The sequence below is a fragment of the Cherax quadricarinatus genome, chromosome 68, assembly GCF_038502225.1.
Source record: "Cherax quadricarinatus isolate ZL_2023a chromosome 68, ASM3850222v1, whole genome shotgun sequence".
Classification (NCBI taxonomy): domain Eukaryota; kingdom Metazoa; phylum Arthropoda; class Malacostraca; order Decapoda; family Parastacidae; genus Cherax; species Cherax quadricarinatus.
In genome coordinates this window covers 15045187-15063588 of record NC_091359.1, presented here as the reverse complement: position 1 = coordinate 15063588, position 18402 = coordinate 15045187, and the positions used below count along the sequence as shown (strand labels likewise).

Below are 18402 nucleotides of genomic sequence, written 5' to 3'. Positions count from 1 at the left end.
AAACATTTCAACCATTGGACAAAATGGATGAAGTCATTAATTCCAGATTTTGTCTGTAGTTATAGAATCTGCATGACTTCTGAAGTATCAGACCAAGTCTAAGACTCTAATATTCGTCCACTGCGGGCCAGAGTGGCCACATCCAGAATCTGTCTGTTTTCACTGTCCACCAGCTCAAGTTTATTGTTTGTATTCACTCGTTATTCAGTCTCTAATTTTCCCTAAACTTTGAGCATTTTCCCTGACTTTATTAACACACTAACCCCTTGAGGGTCCAGACCCTCAATCTGAGAAGTGTCTGGAGAGTCCAAGAATTTTCCCAAAATTTTTTTGTAGTTTTTTCTTATGAAATGGTAGAGAATCTTAATCTGAAGGTAATAAAACAAATAGTGCAAAATTTGATGGAAAATTGACAAAATTATGCTATCACAGATTTTGTTGTGTTAGCAATATTTACGCACTGGCGATTTTGCCCATTTTGACGCCTATTTTAAGCCAATTGCACTGTTCCAGTCGACCAAATTCTTAGCTATTTTCCTAGTATGCCTTCTATTTTATCGACTGAGCACAGAAACCACCAGATCAACTATTTCAACTATCCAATAGTGATCAGAAATTGGTAATTTGGGCAATTTCACACAAATTTTAAAATAATCCAATTTCAAATTAGAGTCCAGAATAAACAATGCAGGCATTCTTGGCACTAAAACAACATTTACTCTGTTTATTAGTTACGTTTCTAGGCTTTACGCATGAATTCCATTCTGATTTTTTATTCACAATGAATTTTTATTCACACCAAAAAAAAAAAATACTGTTATGCAATATTGCAATAATTGCATAAAATCATCTTTGTTTCTGTAATATATCTTCCATCCTATCAAATGTAACCAAGAAACCATAAATGCACCCATAAAAACCATACAAAAATACAACACAAATTTGCTGTTTTAAACCAAAAAAACGGTCACAGTTTTTTTTCATTACGCACTGCATGCTGCAGGATTTTTTTTATATGGTGTACACTTACTACATAGACCCATTCTCTCATATCTAGGCCAAAATTTACCACTAACAGCTTATCTGAGCGAGGTGAGCTCATCACAAAGGACTACTGCACAGATCCCGGCTTTAAACATGTGGAACAATGACATGGACCCTCAAGGGGTTAAATAATATACAATTAACAATGGCTACTAAAGCAAGTGGTGGTGCCAAGGTAAAACATGTGGTTCTCAGTGTGAAGCAGAAAATTAAACTAATAAAGTAGACTTGAGTCTGATGTCTCAGTAACATGAGTATGTGAGGAATATCGTGTAAAGAAAGTGTCTGATATCCGCAGCACCAAGGACAAACTTACAGAATATGCTTTTAAGTGTGGTGTAGATAATAGTGGACAGCTCCACTATCAATCACAGCAGTTTACATTTCATCTCTTCATCATGAAAAGGTAACTAAAATTACTGTAAATTATATACAGTACTATAAAATTACTATACAGTACAGCACTATACTGTAGTACTAAAGGTTACAATACTCGTATTAATAGTGTCTGCTTGCTATCTCCATCAGTGGACCATGTCTGCTAGTTCAAAGGACAGCCAGGCAATCGTGAAGAATTAATTTCATTATTCAGAAGTTTCGGACAATCAACAACACCATACATCCCTTCCCTGTATCATTCTGTTAATGATGGGATTCACTATACTATGGAGCTACAAGTTTTTCATATTTGGATTTGGTGACAAGACTAATTTGAAAGCTATCCAAAATGACTGAAATAAAATGACTGCTACAAATGAAGTGAATCAACTGCCTAACAGGTGTAAGTAATGGGGTAAGAGAGATAAGAGAAAAGATTTTGTTCAGATTTTAAACCCTGGAAGGTTAGCCACCTAGGATAGCCCAAGAAAGTCAGTGCATCACATAGCAAATCGCTTCTAAATTTATTAATAACCCTATGATGTGTAATAATGTTAATTTAACAAGGAAATGCAAGTGCTCAAATGGTTACGTCAGTATTAACAAAGATCTGTACTACTGTATCAATTTTGTACATATCAATAAAGTACTACATTTTTCAATATATAGAGATCAAAATACCAGATGATACTGTGCTTATGGGAGATTCTAAAGAAAAATTGCAAAGGTTAGTGGATGAGTTTGAGAATGTGTGTAAAGGTAGAAAGTTGAAAGTGAACATAGAAAAGAGTAAGGTGATGAGAGTATCAAATGATTTAGATAAAGAAAAACTGGATATTAAATTGGGGAGGAGGAGTATGGAAGAAGTGAATGTTTTCAGATACAGTGGACCCCCGGCTTACGATATTATTTCATTCCAGAAGTATGTTCAGGTGCCATTACTGAACGAATTTGTTCCCATAAGGAATATTGTGAATTAGATTAGTCCATTTCAGACCCCCAAACATACACGTACAAACGCACTTACATAAATACACTTACATAATTGGTCGCATTGGAAGCTGATTGTAAAACGGGGGTCCACTGTACTTGGGAGTTGACGTGTCGGCGGATGGATTTATGAAGGATGAGGTTAATCATAGAATTGATGAGGGAAAAAAGGTGAGTGGTGCGTTGAGGTATATGTGGAGTCAAAAAACGTTATCTATGGAGGCAAAGAAGGGAATGTATGAAAGTATAGTAGTACCAACACTCTTATATGGGTGTGAAGCTTGGGTGGTAAATACAGCAGCGAGGAGACGGTTGGAGGCAGCGGAGATGTCCTGTTTAAGGGCAATGTGTGGTGTAAATATTATGCAGAAAATTCGGAGTGTGGAAATTAGGAGAAGGTGTGGAGTTAATAAAAGTATTAGTCAGAGGGCAGAAGAGGGGTTGTTGAGGTGGTTTGGTCATTTAGAGAGAATGGATCACAGTAGAATGACATGGAAAGCATATAAATCTATAGGGGAAGGAAGGCGGGGTAGGGGTCGTCCTCGAAAGGGTTGGAGAGAGGGGGTAAAGGAGGTTTTGTGGGTAAGGGGCTTGGACTTCCAGCAAGCGTGCGTGAGCGTGTTAGATAGGAGTGAATGGAGACGAATGGTACTTGGGACCTGACGATCTGTTGGAGTGTGAGCAGGGTAATATTTAGTGAAGGGATTCAGGGAAACCGGTTATTTTCATATAGTCGGACTTGAGTCCTGGAAATGGGAAGTACAATGCCTGCACTTTAAAGGAGGGGTTTGGGATATTGGCAGTTTGGAGGGATATGTTGTGTATCTTTATATGTGTATGCTTCTAAACTGTGTATTCTGAGCACCTCTGCAAAAACAGTGATAATGTGCGAGTGTGGTGAAAGTGTTGAATGATGATGAAAGTATTTTCTTTTTGGGGATTTTCTTTCTTTTTTGGGTCACCCTGCCTCGGTGGGAGACGGCCGACTTGTTGAAAAAAAAAAAAAAAAAAAAAAAAATTCCACTCATTTTAGTGCTTGCAAGTACTAAATAAGCTACCATGGCTCCAAAGAAAGCTCCTAGTGCCAAGCCTGTGGTAAAGAAGGTGAGAAATATGTACAGTGACAAAGTCTTGTACCATTTTAGGGAAGTGTTAAAGAGACGCCAGAAACAGAGCTCTCTCCACAGTTACTTTGCGAGACAAGACTAGAGTGACTCTCAAGGTGGTCCTAGTGTCATTAAGAAACAGAGAAGAGAAGCAACCCCAGAGAAGCAATTGGTACCTGAGGTGTTGCTGGAAGGGGATTCCCCTTCCAAACTGTAAACAATCCAATCTCTCTCCTCCTCCAGTCTCCCATACACTAAGAAGAATCTCCAATAAAGGTAAGTGTTATGCTGTTAATGTTTCATTCATCATTTCCCATTGTATTGTTTATGTACTACATGTATATTTCATGTAAAAAAAATTTTTGTTTTAATACTTCTGAGTGTCAGAAACGGATTAATTGTATTTACACTATTTCTTATGGGGAAAATTGATTCGCAAATCATAAATTTCGTTTATAGTAGCTCCTCCAGGAACGGATTAATTACGAAAAACGAGGGACCACTGTATTGGGAATTTTTTTTTTTTTAATATGTCGGCCATCTCCCAGCGAGGAAGGGTGACCCAGAAAAACAAACACTTTCACCATCATTCAACATTTTCACTGTCACAGGTTGGTAGACAGCAACCACACAGGGAGGTACTACTGTCCTGCCAAGTGAGTGTAAAACAGAAACCTGTATTTGTTTTACAGGATGGTAGGAGAGCTGGTGTCTTTTTTTCTGTCTCATAAACACGTAAGATAACAGGTTTATCTTGCTACTTCTACTTACACTTAGGTCACACTACACATGCATGTTCACATTTATGTATGCACACTTGTCTGAGTTTTCTATGATTTTTTCTTAATAGTCCTTGTTCTCATTATTTTTCCTTTCATATCCAAGGGAAAGCAGAATAAGAAACTTTCCTCCATAAGCCATGCATGTTATAAAGGTCAACTAAATGCAAGGGAGCAATAGGCTAGTAACCCTTTTTCCCGTATAACATAGCTACTAAAATTTTTTTTTTTTTTCAACAAGTCTGCCATCTCCCACCTAGGCAGGGTGACCCAAAAAGAAAGAGAATCCCAAAAACGAAAATACTTTCATCATCATTCAACACTTTCACCTCACTCATACATAATCACTGTTTTTGCAGAGGCACCCAGATGTAACAGTTTAGAAGCATATATAAAGATACAATATAAAAAGTGGCCTGAAGAGAAGTTGCAGAGATTGGTGGATGAATTTGGTAGGGTGTGCAAAAGAAGAAAATTAAAGGTGAATACAGGAAAGAGTAAGGTTATGAGGATAACAAAAAGATTAGGTGATGAAAGATTGAATATCAGATTGGAGGGAGAGAGTATGGAGGAGGTGAACGTATTCAGATATTTGGGAGTGGACGTGTCAGCAGATGGGTCTATGAAAGATGAGGTGAATCATAGAATTGATGAGGGAAAAAGAGTGAGTGGTGCACTTAGGAGTCTGTGGAGACAAAGAACTTTGTCCTTGGAGGCAAAGAGGGGAATGTATGAGAGTATAGTTTTACCAACGCTCTTATATGGGTGTGAAGCGTGGGTGATGAATGTTGCAGCGAGGAGAAGGCTGGAGGCAGTGAAGATGTCATGTCTGAGGGCAATGTGTGGTGTGAATATAATGCAGAGAATTCGTAGTTTGGAAGTTAGGAGGAGGTGCGGGATTACCAAAACTGTTGTCCAGAGGGCTGAGGAAGGGTTGTTGAGGTGGTTCGGACATGTAGAGAGAATGGAGCGAAACAGAATGACTTCAAGAGTGTATCAGTCTGTAGTGGAAGGAAGGCGGGGTAGGGGTCGGCCTAGGAAGGGTTGGAGGGAGGGGGTAAAGGAGGTTTTGTGTGCGAGGGGCTTGGACTTCCAGCAGGCATGCGTGAGCGTGTTTGATAGAAGTGAATGGAGACAAATGGTTTTTAATACTTGACGTGCTGTTGGAGTGTGAGCAAAGTAACATTTATGAAGGGATTCAGAGAAACCGGCAGGCCGGACTTGAGTCCTGGAGATGGGAAGTACAGTGCCTGCACTCTGAAGGAGGGGTGTTAATGTTGCAGTTTAAAAACTGTAGTGTAAAGCACCCTTCTGGCAAGACAGTGATGGAGTGAATGATGGTGAAAGTTTTTCTTTTTCGGGCCACCCTGCCTTGGTGGGAATCGGCCGGTGTGATAATAAAATAAATAATAAATTAATAATAATAATAATAATATTAATTGGGAAGCACTGAACCTGTAGGGGGCATACAACCCTTAGATAATATGAGGCAATCAGATCTGATCCAAGGAATGGGAAGGCAGCGCTAATTCTTTGGATCAAAGTCACTTAATGACAGCAAGGCACCCTAGTTTCCCTTGAAAGTACGTATATCAACATCAAGATGATTTACCTTCTTTGCACTGACAGTTGGCATTATTCATTGCAATGGAATGCAACATGTCAACCTACCTTACTGAAGATTTGCAAGTAAATAATAACTAATATATGATGTGAACCATATGAATACAAGACAAAGGTTTAGTAGAAATAAGAATAACTGTACCAAAAGTTTATGTACAATCATGATCCAATGCACCAATTTTTTTTTTACTAAAATATAAAGTTTTTACATACAGCAGACACATTGTAAAGTGAGATACAAAATTATTTGCACCAAAAATCCCATTAATCTAGAGCTCTTGAGCATTGCTATATTCATGGGGAAGCACTAAACCCATTGGGGTTACACAGCACCAGGTATATGGGAGGTACAGTAATCAAATTAAATCCAAGGGAAGAAGAGCTCCAATTTCTTGGACCAAGAACCCTTCACCAGCATCAAGGCATTCTCCATTGAAGAGTCAAAAGCTGTGGAATTAAATTACTTTTCAAGCATAGGAAGTTAAAAGATTTGTGGCTCAGAGCTCCAAGAGTCACAAAGGAATGTAGCTGGAAAAAATACGAAGGTTAACTGAAATTGAATGACAGCACACTGTAAATTATTTTTATAAAAACAATGCTTAAAAATCCATAGCTTACACATGACTAAAATAAAAGAAAAACTAACCACGTCTTCATCGGTGAGATCTAAAGTCTCCCATCTAAAGCCATCTGGTAGGTTATAAGGCTCTTGCTTGATCTCAGATACAGGTTTCTCTTCTTCAATAGCTTCATTAACATCTTCCCCTATATCTTCACCTAAAACAAAGTTTTATTCATCAAATTATAATTAAATGCTGAAGGTTATGTCATAAATATCACACCCAGAGCAACATGGAAACTTTTACCATTAAGACCTACTGCCTTGCCATTAAGACTGGCAGCTTATTAAATGATCAGCTGTTTTCATGAAGAAGAACTGAAAGAAAAAACTAGATCCACTAAAATAATTGTGTATAACATACAAATAAAGGATTGAGAATATCAGGGTTTAACTTCAATTTTATAAACAATTTGACATTATTAGGAATGCTTCAAAAATAATTTGACAACAAACTCCAGGGTGGAAATAAAAGTGTACTGCCAACAGTAATGAAGAAAAAACATGAGCAGAGCACTGTAACAATGCTTCTGCTCTACACACAGTGAAACATTGTCTCAATAAAAGCTTGCTCTGCACTTGTGTCTTTTCTTCATCTGTCTAAACTCTATAGTGCCATGGCTTACTCCATGTCCTGTAATGTACATATTTCCTCCTATAAACATTCAGAAATCCTAGGTCTCATTCTGATCATTGTCTGATCACTGGCTGGAAAGGAACCTGGTATTAAAGAGGAAAATGCTAGTGGAAAAAAAAGAAGATTAAAGACATTCAGGGAGGAGGCCTGGCCTTCCACGCTGCAACATCCCAGGAAACTAACAGCAGTGCACTAGAAAATTCAACAGGTAAAAGTGTCACAGTGTCAGTAAAAGCTGGAAGATGATCTATAAGGGAAGCCAAATATACAGACCCTTTATACTCCACATTTTACTTTCTTCTCCATGTAAGAGTTACCTGTTCAAGGTGTGTGACATTTACAACATGTCCTTTTATTTTGAAACCTTTTCTGTTATACACATCATATGGCAAGTAATTACGATGCCTGTGAGGGAAATAATATTAACCCCAACAGCCAACTGAGATTAACTTAACCAAAGAAGTAAAGAAACTACTAGTAGATATTGACAAAAAGCAATAGGAACAGAAAGCATCTCCCTGGGTCTTAAGTGAATGTGCAGAAGAGCTTAGCTGTCTATTTTCAGGAAAATTTTTAAAATTTCATTACAAGCTACACTGGCAGGGAAATAAAAGCAGAAAAAGAACAGGTGCATTCCACTGCTTCTCAACAACTTGCAACTACTGAGAAGCAGCAAGAGCAATAATGCAAGTTATCGATATTCCAAATAAATTCAAAATAAAATTACTCTACAATTTAGTGTACAATTCTATAATACATCTACATTCCCAAGAATTTTATCCTATACAATGCTTAAATCACTGAAAACACCTGCACTAATATAGTTGGAATAAATGCAGCAGTGTGAATTTTATGCCCATGCTTGGTAAAGCCACACTACTTGACCTTTTATTTTTTAGGTTGCCCTAGGATAATAATCAGCAGAAAATAGTTTTACGGTATAATCTCGTTTGTCGAATGCTTATCAAACAAACCAGTTTTTGAATGAGGAGTTAAAAAAAAAAAAGTCCTGGTTTTCGTACATGCTCTTGGTTGTCGATGGACGTGAATGGGACAAAGCGGCTTGCCCGATAATGAGTTGACGGCGTGGCTCTCAGCCAGTGTAGCCCCTAACTCACGTGCTGTAAATATCTCAAGCTTCTGTTGTGCATCTTGTGGACCTTTTTTGTTATTTTGCAGTTTTGGTGCAGTTTTTTTTTATTGTACATAGTAATACAACAACAGCAGGAAATGGAATCAGTCACTGAAATCATTACTGAATAATGTCTATGTGTGTAGGCAAGAAGGCAGAGAATACAAAGAAAAAGACTGTAAATACCTAGACTTTCCAGTTAAGTTTGAAAAAATTAATACCGTAATATATGACAATAATTTAAGTTTGAAAAAGTATATAAATATCTACTTTAACCTTTTCAGTGTCAGTCCCCATTATATGATGGCTTTAAAGCCAGTGTTGATCCCGTAGTATGATGCCATAAGCTCAGCTCACTCAGATAAGCTGTGAGTGGTAAATTGGGGGCTAGATATGAGAGACTGGGTCTATGCATTAAGTGTGCACCAGATAAAAAAAATCCTGCAACACGCAGTGAATGAGAAAAAAACAGCAACCGTGTTTTTGGTTTAAAACTGCTACTCTGCAGTGTATTTTCGTATGGCTTTTATGGTTTTATTCTCAGTTTCTTTGTCTCATTTGATAGAATGGAAGATACATTACAGAAATAGGATGATTCTGATTAGTTTCAGGACTGAAAGTAGGTTGAAAATTAAATCAAAATAGCCGAAATGTTCGATTTTTGCTGATATTCCAGAGTACGTAAATGACGTCGCTTCTTCAATAAGCGTCCAACTGGCCAGTGTAATAAGCTTTCATGAATGGGTTGACATTATTTATACAGTTATTACAATAATGCAGTAGTCTCCATAAAGGTAAATCTCCTATTTTTTGTGACTAAAATTTCAAAATGGAAAGCAAGAGTAATATAAGAGGGGCCTGGAGACATGACTAAGGAACAGAAGAAATGCTTTTTTAGTGCCAGGAATGTTTATCATGTTTATTCTGGACTCTATTTTTAAATTGGCAATTGTGAATTTTGTGTGAAGTTGGCCAAATTACCAATTTCTGTTTGCTTTACTGGGTAGTTGAAATAGGTATATGTGCAGTTTCTTGTACTCAATCAAGAGAATAGAGGGAATACTAGTGAAATAGCTATGAGTTTGGTTGACTGGAACAATGGAATTGGCCAAAAGTAGGGCACAAAAGGGGCGAAACTGTTGACGCGTAAGTATTGGTGAGCTAGATTATTATTATAATCAAGGGGGAAGCACTAAACCCATAGGATTATACAGCGCCTATGGGGGGATGGAAGGCATTCAGGCTTAATTCAGGGAACTGGAGCACAGATCCAATTCCCTAGATCAAGAGCCCCTCACCAGCATCAAGGAGCCTTCCTTGAGGGGTGGTGAGCTAGAACAATGTGCTAGTGGTGAAAAGAGAGAGAGAAACAATACCAGAAGGATAGTTGCCTGGCACATTATTAGACGGTAACTCTCCATCCAAGCAGTAACATCCCCCCTCCTCTCCTTCACCTCCTGCTTCCAGTATGCCCTTAGCTCTCCTCTGACAGGTAAGAGGCAGTTAAATTTTCATTTACTGTACAGTATTTCAGTAAAAATTTCTCTTAATATATATTTTTACAGTTTTATATAGTAGCTAGTACCTTTTTAATAAATTATTATATTGTCATTTGGGGTCTGGAATGGATTAATTCTATTTATATTATTCTCTAGGGAAAAACTGCTTTGGTTGTCATTTGATTTGGTTGCTGAATCAACAACTGGAACGAATTAAATTCGACAACCGAGGTTCCACTGTATACCCATTTTTACCAAGTGCCAGATCAACCAGGCTGTGATGTATAAGGGAGCCAGTGGGTCACCTGGTTGAAGAGGCAAGCAACAGAAAAGCCTGGCCCCTGACAGGGCTGCAAGGACAAAAAAAAAAACCTCAAAGCTGGTATCACAGGTACATTATATCTAAGATACATTGTAATAAAACATTCCCATGCCTTCTATGGTAATGACTACTCAAAATGTAATTCAACAATTGCTGTGCATGCTGACAACTGACGATAACAACAGAGAGCAAGAAAGTATGTAGGTCATACAGATGTATGGTGGTGAGGGTGATATGGAAACTGCTGATGACACCACTGGAGTTTTGTTAATTGCTAAATACAGAATTATTCCTTGCCTCAATGCTCAACTTTATAATGAGTACACAATTCTCACAAATCCTGCTATTTTATATAATGCTCAAGTTGTACAGAACACATATTAAAGGTAGGAGGAGGAAATTCAGGTTACACTTCATGCTATACTTAACATCCTTCACACAGTGGAAAGGATTATACATTATGTTGTAATAACACAATTCTATCCCTTCTGTGTTGATGCTATATTTACAACTACAACAAGTGAAAGTACAGCAGAGCTCCCAAATTCATGTGATTAAGTTCCTTCAGATTTCCAAACTTATATACCATTATTTCTGTCCATTTAACCCTTTGAGGGTTTCGGCCGTACTAGTACGGCTTACGACCTAGGGTTTTTGACATACTAGTACGCCTAAATTCTAGCGCCCTCAAATCTAGTGGGAGAAAGCTGGTAGGCCTACATATGAAAGAATGGGTCTATGTGGTCAGTGTGCACAGTATAAAAAAAAATCCTGCAGCACACAGTGCATAATGAGAAAAAAAAACTGACCATTTTTTTGGAATAAAACAGTGACTTTGCACTGTATTTTCATATGGTATTTATTGTTGTATTCTAGTTTTCTTGGTCTCATTTTATAGAATGGAAGACGTATTACAGAAATTGAGATGATTTTGACTGGTTTTACAATTAAAAGTACCTTGAAATTGAGCTCAAAGTAGCAGAAATGTTCGATTTTTACAGAAGTTCAAAAGTAAACAAATCATGCCAAGCGTCCAATACACGTCAACTGGTGAGTCTTATTCTTTCGCAAGTGCGCCAATATTATTTATACCATTTTTTACACAAATGCAGTAGTCTGCATAACAGTAAATCTTCTATTTTTTGTGAGAATAAAAATTCAAAGTGGAAAGCAAAAGAATATGAGGGGCCTTGAGACGTGACTAATGAACAGAGGACATGTCATTTTAGTGCCAGGAATGTCTTTCTTGTTTATTCTGGGCCCTATTCGGAAATTGGCATCTTTTGAAATTTGTTTGAAATTGGCAAAATTGCTAAATTCTGACCACTGTACTGGATAGTTGAAATTGATAAATGGGTGGTTTCTTGCACTCATTCGATAGACAAAATGGAGTTCTAGCGAAATATTCATGTTTTTTGTCGACTAGTACAGTGGAATTGGCTGAAAATGGGACTCAAAGTGGGCAAAATCGCCAATGCGTAAACATCGTCGAGACCGCTAACTTCGCGAGAGCATAATTCCGTAAGTTTTCCATCAAATTTCAAACTTTTGGTGTCATTATGATCGGGAAAAGATTCTCTATCTCTTCATAAGAGAAAATTATTTTTTTTTTTTTTAAATTTGGCCGACCCTGAGAACGAGTCTCGGAGAGGGCCTGTCGACCCTCAAAGAGTTATGTCTTTTGTCAGGTTCATTTTGTTTCAAAAGCTACATCTCTTTAAATACAGCTCTACTGACAGTTAAAAGAAATACAGTGGACCCTTGAGTTTAGAGCTTATTTCGTTCCAGATGGCTTTTCAAGTGCTGTTACCAAACGAATTTCTTCTCATCAGGAATAATGTAAATTAGATTAATCTGTTTCAGACCCTCAAAAACACACTTACAAAAGCACTTACAAAAATACACTAACATAAATGGTCGAGTTGGAAGCAGTTCTAAACTCGAGGGCTCACTGTAATTTCCTAAAAGATTTGGGCATAAGAAATCCAAAAAAACTATCAAAACACCATTAAAACTCAAGACAACATCAAAACACATTGCATCAAATGTGCATCCCGTTCTTAAGTATGAAATACCCATGGAGTCCTCATTTAATAAAACGTGCAAAAGTGAGAAATTCCAAAAAAACAGTGGAGATGTGTAGTGCAGATATTATGCAGAGAATTTGGAGCACTGAGATTAGAAGATAGCATAGTTAACAAAAGTATAATTCAGAGGACTGAAGAGGGATGATTGAGATGGTTTGGGCATTAAGAGAGGACAGATTAAAATAGGGTGACTAACAGGGTACATATACATAAATCTGGGGTGAAGGATCGGTAGGGCTCATCCTAGGAAGGGTCAGAGGAAGTGAATAAAGGTGGTTTTGAGTGCTAGGGGCTGGAACCTCCAACAGGCTTATGTGAGTATGTTAGATGGCTTGATATGTTGTTGTGGTGGAAGCAAAGAAACATTTATTAAGGGATTCAGGGAAACCTGAGAGCTGGACTTGAGTTCTGGAGGTGGGAAGTACAGTGCCTGTAATCTAAAGGAAGGGAGAGAATGTAGTAGCTTGGAGGGTCATCTGAACTGTGTCGATAGTACACTTCTGGCAAGACAGAGGTTGAATGAATGACAGTGAACGTGTTTCCTCGTTTTTTGGGTCATCCAACCTCAATGAAAGATACAACACAAGACATTATATACCTACCTTACATTATTAAACCTAATGAACATATTTATCATGTACACTATATAATGCACAATAAATATACTACACAATGAGAAGTACTTCAGACTGCAATACTAAATCTAATGAATACATGTATATTTATCAATGAGTAAAGAACACCAACATAAAAGTGAACGACTTTTTATAGATACAGGACAAACACGTAACCCCCTAGTAGATATAAACAATACTGAGGTAATATTAAACCAAATATTGAATATCTGGTAGGTAGAAAAACATGAACATAGTAACAAATTTGTACTAACAAAAATTATATTATTAGTATGATGACAATGGGGAACAACAGTGGTGAAGAGTGTAACCTCACATAGAGTTTAGACAATGTTTTATAAGTTGCATTTGGAATTTAAAGTTACACAGCATTTGATTCTTCTAGTAAACCATCCTGGATTTTGAGCCCATTTATTTACCTAGTTAATAAATGAACTAATCAATCATTTATGGATATTTTTTTAGCTCATTTATTGTGATAGTATCCAGACATGAAAAGACAAAGGTAGTGTCATCAGCAAAAGTACTGACTGAGTTGTGAGGTCAAATTTAGTAGGTCACTAATATAAAGAAGAAACAGGAGAATGCTCAGCATTAATACTGCCCTGAGGAACACCAATATTTACTGATAGATGAGATGCAGTAGTGTCATCATGTTTATTTGAAGCCTGTTACTTAAGTAGGATTTAATCTAGTAGAAGTGATCCCCAAGTTCATAATGCTTCAGTGATACACATCAAAATAGCATGGCTTGTGGCAACATTGACAATGCCTTTTTACAAGTAACTGCTGGTACAGTATTTCATATTAACTGCTTCAGGAGGCAGTCACTCTCAAATACTGTATGTCTGGGTGATTTTATTATGGAGTTTATCTCTGAGGCAGTGACTGGTGATCTGAATAATTAGGATGGTTGCCAATTAGAAAGTTATCAATACTGATTTGGGCTTCAGGGATATCACTCACAAGCTTAGTTCAGATTGAAGGAAAGAAGCAATATCAGCAGCTGAGAGGGTCTGAATTATCTATGGAGGCTTTTTTTTTTTGTTCCTGTAATTTGAGAATTACCAAGTAGTGTACTTTCCATGCTGCCTGAGGTGTTGTTTAATCTATTGATAGTAAACCTGTTTGGATTTTCTAATTAGACTAATGTCCCAGACTACAAAATGTCACATTTTTATCCACAGATCCTAGGTGAGTCACAGCTATGGTCAAGTCTGCTTATACATGCTGCCCCTGTTCACCTAACAGTAAATAGGTACCTGGATGGTGTCCAATTGTTGTGATTTGTATCCTATAGGAAAGGTGAAAGTCTTAGGGAAGGGCTTTGTGAAACATGCTTTGGATAACAACTCTCAGCCTGTATTATTACTATTATATTTAACCCTTTAACTATGGGAAGATTTAGAAAAATAAAAATATTTTCTCTTACTGTTTAGATAAAAATTTGTCTTTCTGAATCAAATAAGACTAAAATTAGCAAAATCTGATAAAAACTTACGATTTTATGGTATGTTTAATTTGCTGAAAAAATTATCAATAATCGTCAACAGCAGCGAGTACTTATATATCAGACACAGTTAGAGGGTTAAGGGAAATACTACACACACAAAGGTCACACAGCAGCAAGGTAAACAGGAGGCAATTAAGTTCTATCCTAAGAAAGACAGGTCCAATTCCTAGGATTGATCCCCTCCTTTAACAGTGTCAAAAAACTTTCCCTGAGGGGTCTTAGCCTAGAGTGAACTACACAAAAAAAATCTAAAACACAAGAATGAATGGGTCACAGTACTCACTTATTTTAGGGACAGGCTGTGTGTTCCAGAACTGAAACTCCCGCTGATTCTGTAGCTGCATCTTCCGCATGTATCTCTCTACTTCAGGCATCAATGGTGGGACCTGAGTTCCTACACCAACCCCACTAACCTGAGAAGTGCAAAATTGTGTTAGTATCACCTAAAGTTGAGCCCCTTTATAAACTTTCATAAATTTTGAACCTTTTTTTGTTTCATATTTATGTCCAATCTGTGACCAACTTGAGTGCTGTATTAACATAACTAGCCCACTCATCTTGCAAAAAAAAAATGGGGTTTTATCTTCTATTTCTTACTTAAGAAAATACTGTACAAAAAAAATCTTATGCAAATATGTATACTTAATACATAGCATACTTTTATAATATTTTTATTATTATTATCACACTGGCAGATTCCCACGAAGGCAGGGTGGCCCGAAAAAGAAAAACTTTCACCATCATTCACTCCATCACTGTCTTGCCAGAAGGGTGCTTTACACTACAGTTTTTAAACTGCAACATTAACACCCCTCCTTCAGAATGCAGGCACTGTACTTCCCATCTCCAGGACTCAAGTCCGGCCTGCCAGTTTCCCTGAACCCCTTCATAAATGTTACTTTGCTCACACTCCAACAGCACGTCAAGTATTAAAAACCATTTGTCTCCATTCACTCCTATCAAACACGCTCACGCATGCCTGCTGGAAGTCCAAGCCCCTCGCATACAAAACCTTCTTTACCCCCTCCCTCCAACCTTTCCTAGGACGACCCCTACCCCGCCTTCCTTCCACTACAGACTGATACACTCTTGAAGTCATTCTGTTTCGCTCCATTCTCTCTACATGTCTGAACCACCTCAACAACCCTTCCTCAGCCCTCTAGACAACAGTTCTGGTAATCCTGCACCTCCTCTTAACTTCTAAACTACGAATTCTCTGCATTATATTCACACCACACATTGCCCTCAGACATGACATCTCCACTGCCTCCAGCCTTCTCCTCACTGCAACATTCATCACCCATGCTTCACACCCATATAAGAGCGTTGGTAAAACTATACTCTCATACATTCCCCTCTTTGCCTCCAAGGACAAAGTTCTTTGTCTCCACAGACTCCTAAGTGCATCACTCACCCTTTTCCCCTCATCAATTCTATGATTCACCTCATCTTTCATAGACCCATCCGCTGACATGTCCACTCCCAAATATCTGAATACATTCACTTCCTCCATACTCTCTCCCTCCAATCTGATATCCAATCTTTCATCACCTAATCTTTTTATCCTCATAACCTTACTCTTTCCTGTATTCACTTTTAATTTTCTTCTTTTATAATATAATCACAATTTCCTGCAATAAAACAATTAATGGATTGCTGTCAGCAACCTATTACTGAATAAAAAATTTCTTTCTTTTTTGAAACGACACTAGAATTCAATAAGCGGCTAACTCAGTGTGGCGAGTTCTGGGTATTTTGAATGATTATAGTCACTCAGTCAAGGAAGGCTGCTGAGAGTGGCTCTCAGTGTACATATTGCCTGTGTCTGGACAAAATATACCACTATGGGATCAAATTTAATTCTCTTTCCACAGGCATTTATGATCCACAGGGGTTTAGTGTTTAAGGGTATATAACAACAAATCTTAATCAACACTCTTGCCATTCTCTGATATATCCACCCATTCTCCAGCACAAGTTGTACACTAATATCTAGTCAATGCGTACAAAATAAAGTTCCCTCCCACTTCATAAATTTATTTTCTTCCAACATGGCATATGTTTTTATATCCTAACTTTTTCAAGAACACTGAGACTAACAAACCACAGAAAGAATGGTGTCTGAACCCATGGCAGGCAAGTCCTAAAAAAAACTCACAGGCCAAAGTGTTAACCAGTCAGCCAGCTGGTCAAGTGGTTAACACACTGACCTGTGAGATTTAGGGGACTCACTTGTCATGGGTTCAAACCCCACCCATTCCCTGACTTGTTCGCAATTGTGTTACTACGATTTCCTGAGTCTTGAGACTAACCTTGGTAAGCCCACTGGTACTGGGCTCTGCTTCCCCATTCACCACAGGTGCTTCATTAACCATAGGTGCCTCAGTCACTTCCTTAGATTCTTTGGATTTCATTTTCTTGTTTTTCTTCCTGTGGGGAAACATTTAAAAGCTAAAACTCAGCAAGTTAAAACATAGGTCAACATAGACAACCTCAAATCAAGGGTGATGGACTGATTACATCGTCTTCACATCTCTACTGCTCCTGCCTACTTTCTGTACTCAACTGAAGGAGCCTACTGCATAGGCGTAAAGTTTTAGAATAAAGTTGCCTAACTGTTGCCTATTTGTCTTACCTACCAACCTGTCGGTACTGTATACAATTTTGATATGCATTCTGTCAGACACTGCAACACAATGGCATCTTGATACAGAAGAGAAAACACCTTGGACAACTTTTCATGTGAGAATGGTTGGATTTGAGAGGGACGTGACCTCTCAGCAATTACATTCTTTCTTCTACAACTCTGCACCTCTCCTTCTGACAGTATATAAGTCTCCACATTTTATTCAGTACCGTAATCTGATCAGTAATGTTAGCTCTGTACCTACAAACAGGTAACCACATCTTGGCATGCTGCAAAATATGAAATGCTGTGAATAAATAAGGTAAAATCAAATAAATTAATATAAAAAATAAATTAATAATAATCAGTAATTAATAATAATAATTTCGAAATTAATAAAAATTAGTAAAAATAATTAATGGTATAGGTAGTAGGTTAGAGCTACCCCCAGAGAGGTACTGTAAATAGTATAGAACCCCCATATCTACTGATTCGGTATCTGTGGTTTCAGTTATCCAAGGTTTACTGTGGCCTAAAAATACCTCTTAATTTTGCATAATAATGTCCCTAAAGTGCAAAAGTAGAGAAGCTGGCAGTTCTTCAAAGCCTAAGAAAATCCATGCAGTGCTTCCCATCAGTGAAAATGTGATAATTCTCCACTTAATTTGCATAATTTATCATATACGTACGTGTAATAGGATTTACAAAACTTATATATGGGGTTTGCTACTATCCACGGTTTTGGTATCCACGGCAAGTCCTTGGAACGTATCCTCTGCAGATACGGAGGTTCTACTGTACTACACCATCCTTCCACAGGAGTGTGAAACAGAAACCTCTTACATAATTGCTTTACAATGGCAGTAATGTAGGTCTCTCTTCCTTCTCCCTCTCTACTAAAACCCAGAGTACAGAACACATGTAATCGTGCATGTTTAAGTCTAATTTCTTAATAGTTTTTGCTCTTGTAATGTTTTCTTTTATTCCATCGGAAAGTAGACTAAAATTTATCTGTAAGCAATGTGTCGTAAAAGGCAACTAAAATGCCGTGGCCTGGTGGCAAAGCTCTCGCTTCACACACTGAGGGTCAAGGTTTGATTCCCGGCAAGGGTGGAGTCACTGGGTGTGTTTTCTTACATCTGTTGCCCGTGTTCACCCATCAGTAAAAATGGGTACCTAAGTGTTAGTTGACTGGTGTGGGTTGCATCCCATGACAAAATTGACCTAATTTTCCCAAAATGTTCTGCATAAGTGGCTTTCTAAATAGTAATATGTCACTGATGCCAGCTAGGCCTGCATACAGTGGTACCTCGGGATACGAAATTATTTCGTTCCAGAAGGCTGCTCAAGTGCCTATACCGAACGAATTTGTTCCCATAAGGAATAATGTAAATTAGATTAATCTGTTTCAG

At 37.8% G+C, this 18402-nt stretch overlaps 1 protein-coding gene across 3 annotated transcripts in view; it reads right to left on the bottom strand.

The window, feature by feature from the left end:
- Nmt (N-myristoyl transferase) overlaps positions 1-18402 on the bottom strand; it is a 79883-nt gene that overhangs the window by 58464 nt on the left and 3017 nt on the right. For all 3 annotated transcript variants that reach the window (XM_053789614.2, XM_070099708.1, XM_053789615.2), the window contains exons 2-4: positions 16677-16794; positions 14648-14777; positions 6567-6697 (exon numbers count right to left, since the gene is read on the bottom strand). In XM_053789614.2, the coding sequence (XP_053645589.1) occupies positions 6567-6697; positions 14648-14777; positions 16677-16794 (379 nt within the window). The remainder of the gene's footprint in view (positions 1-6566; positions 6698-14647; positions 14778-16676; positions 16795-18402) is intronic.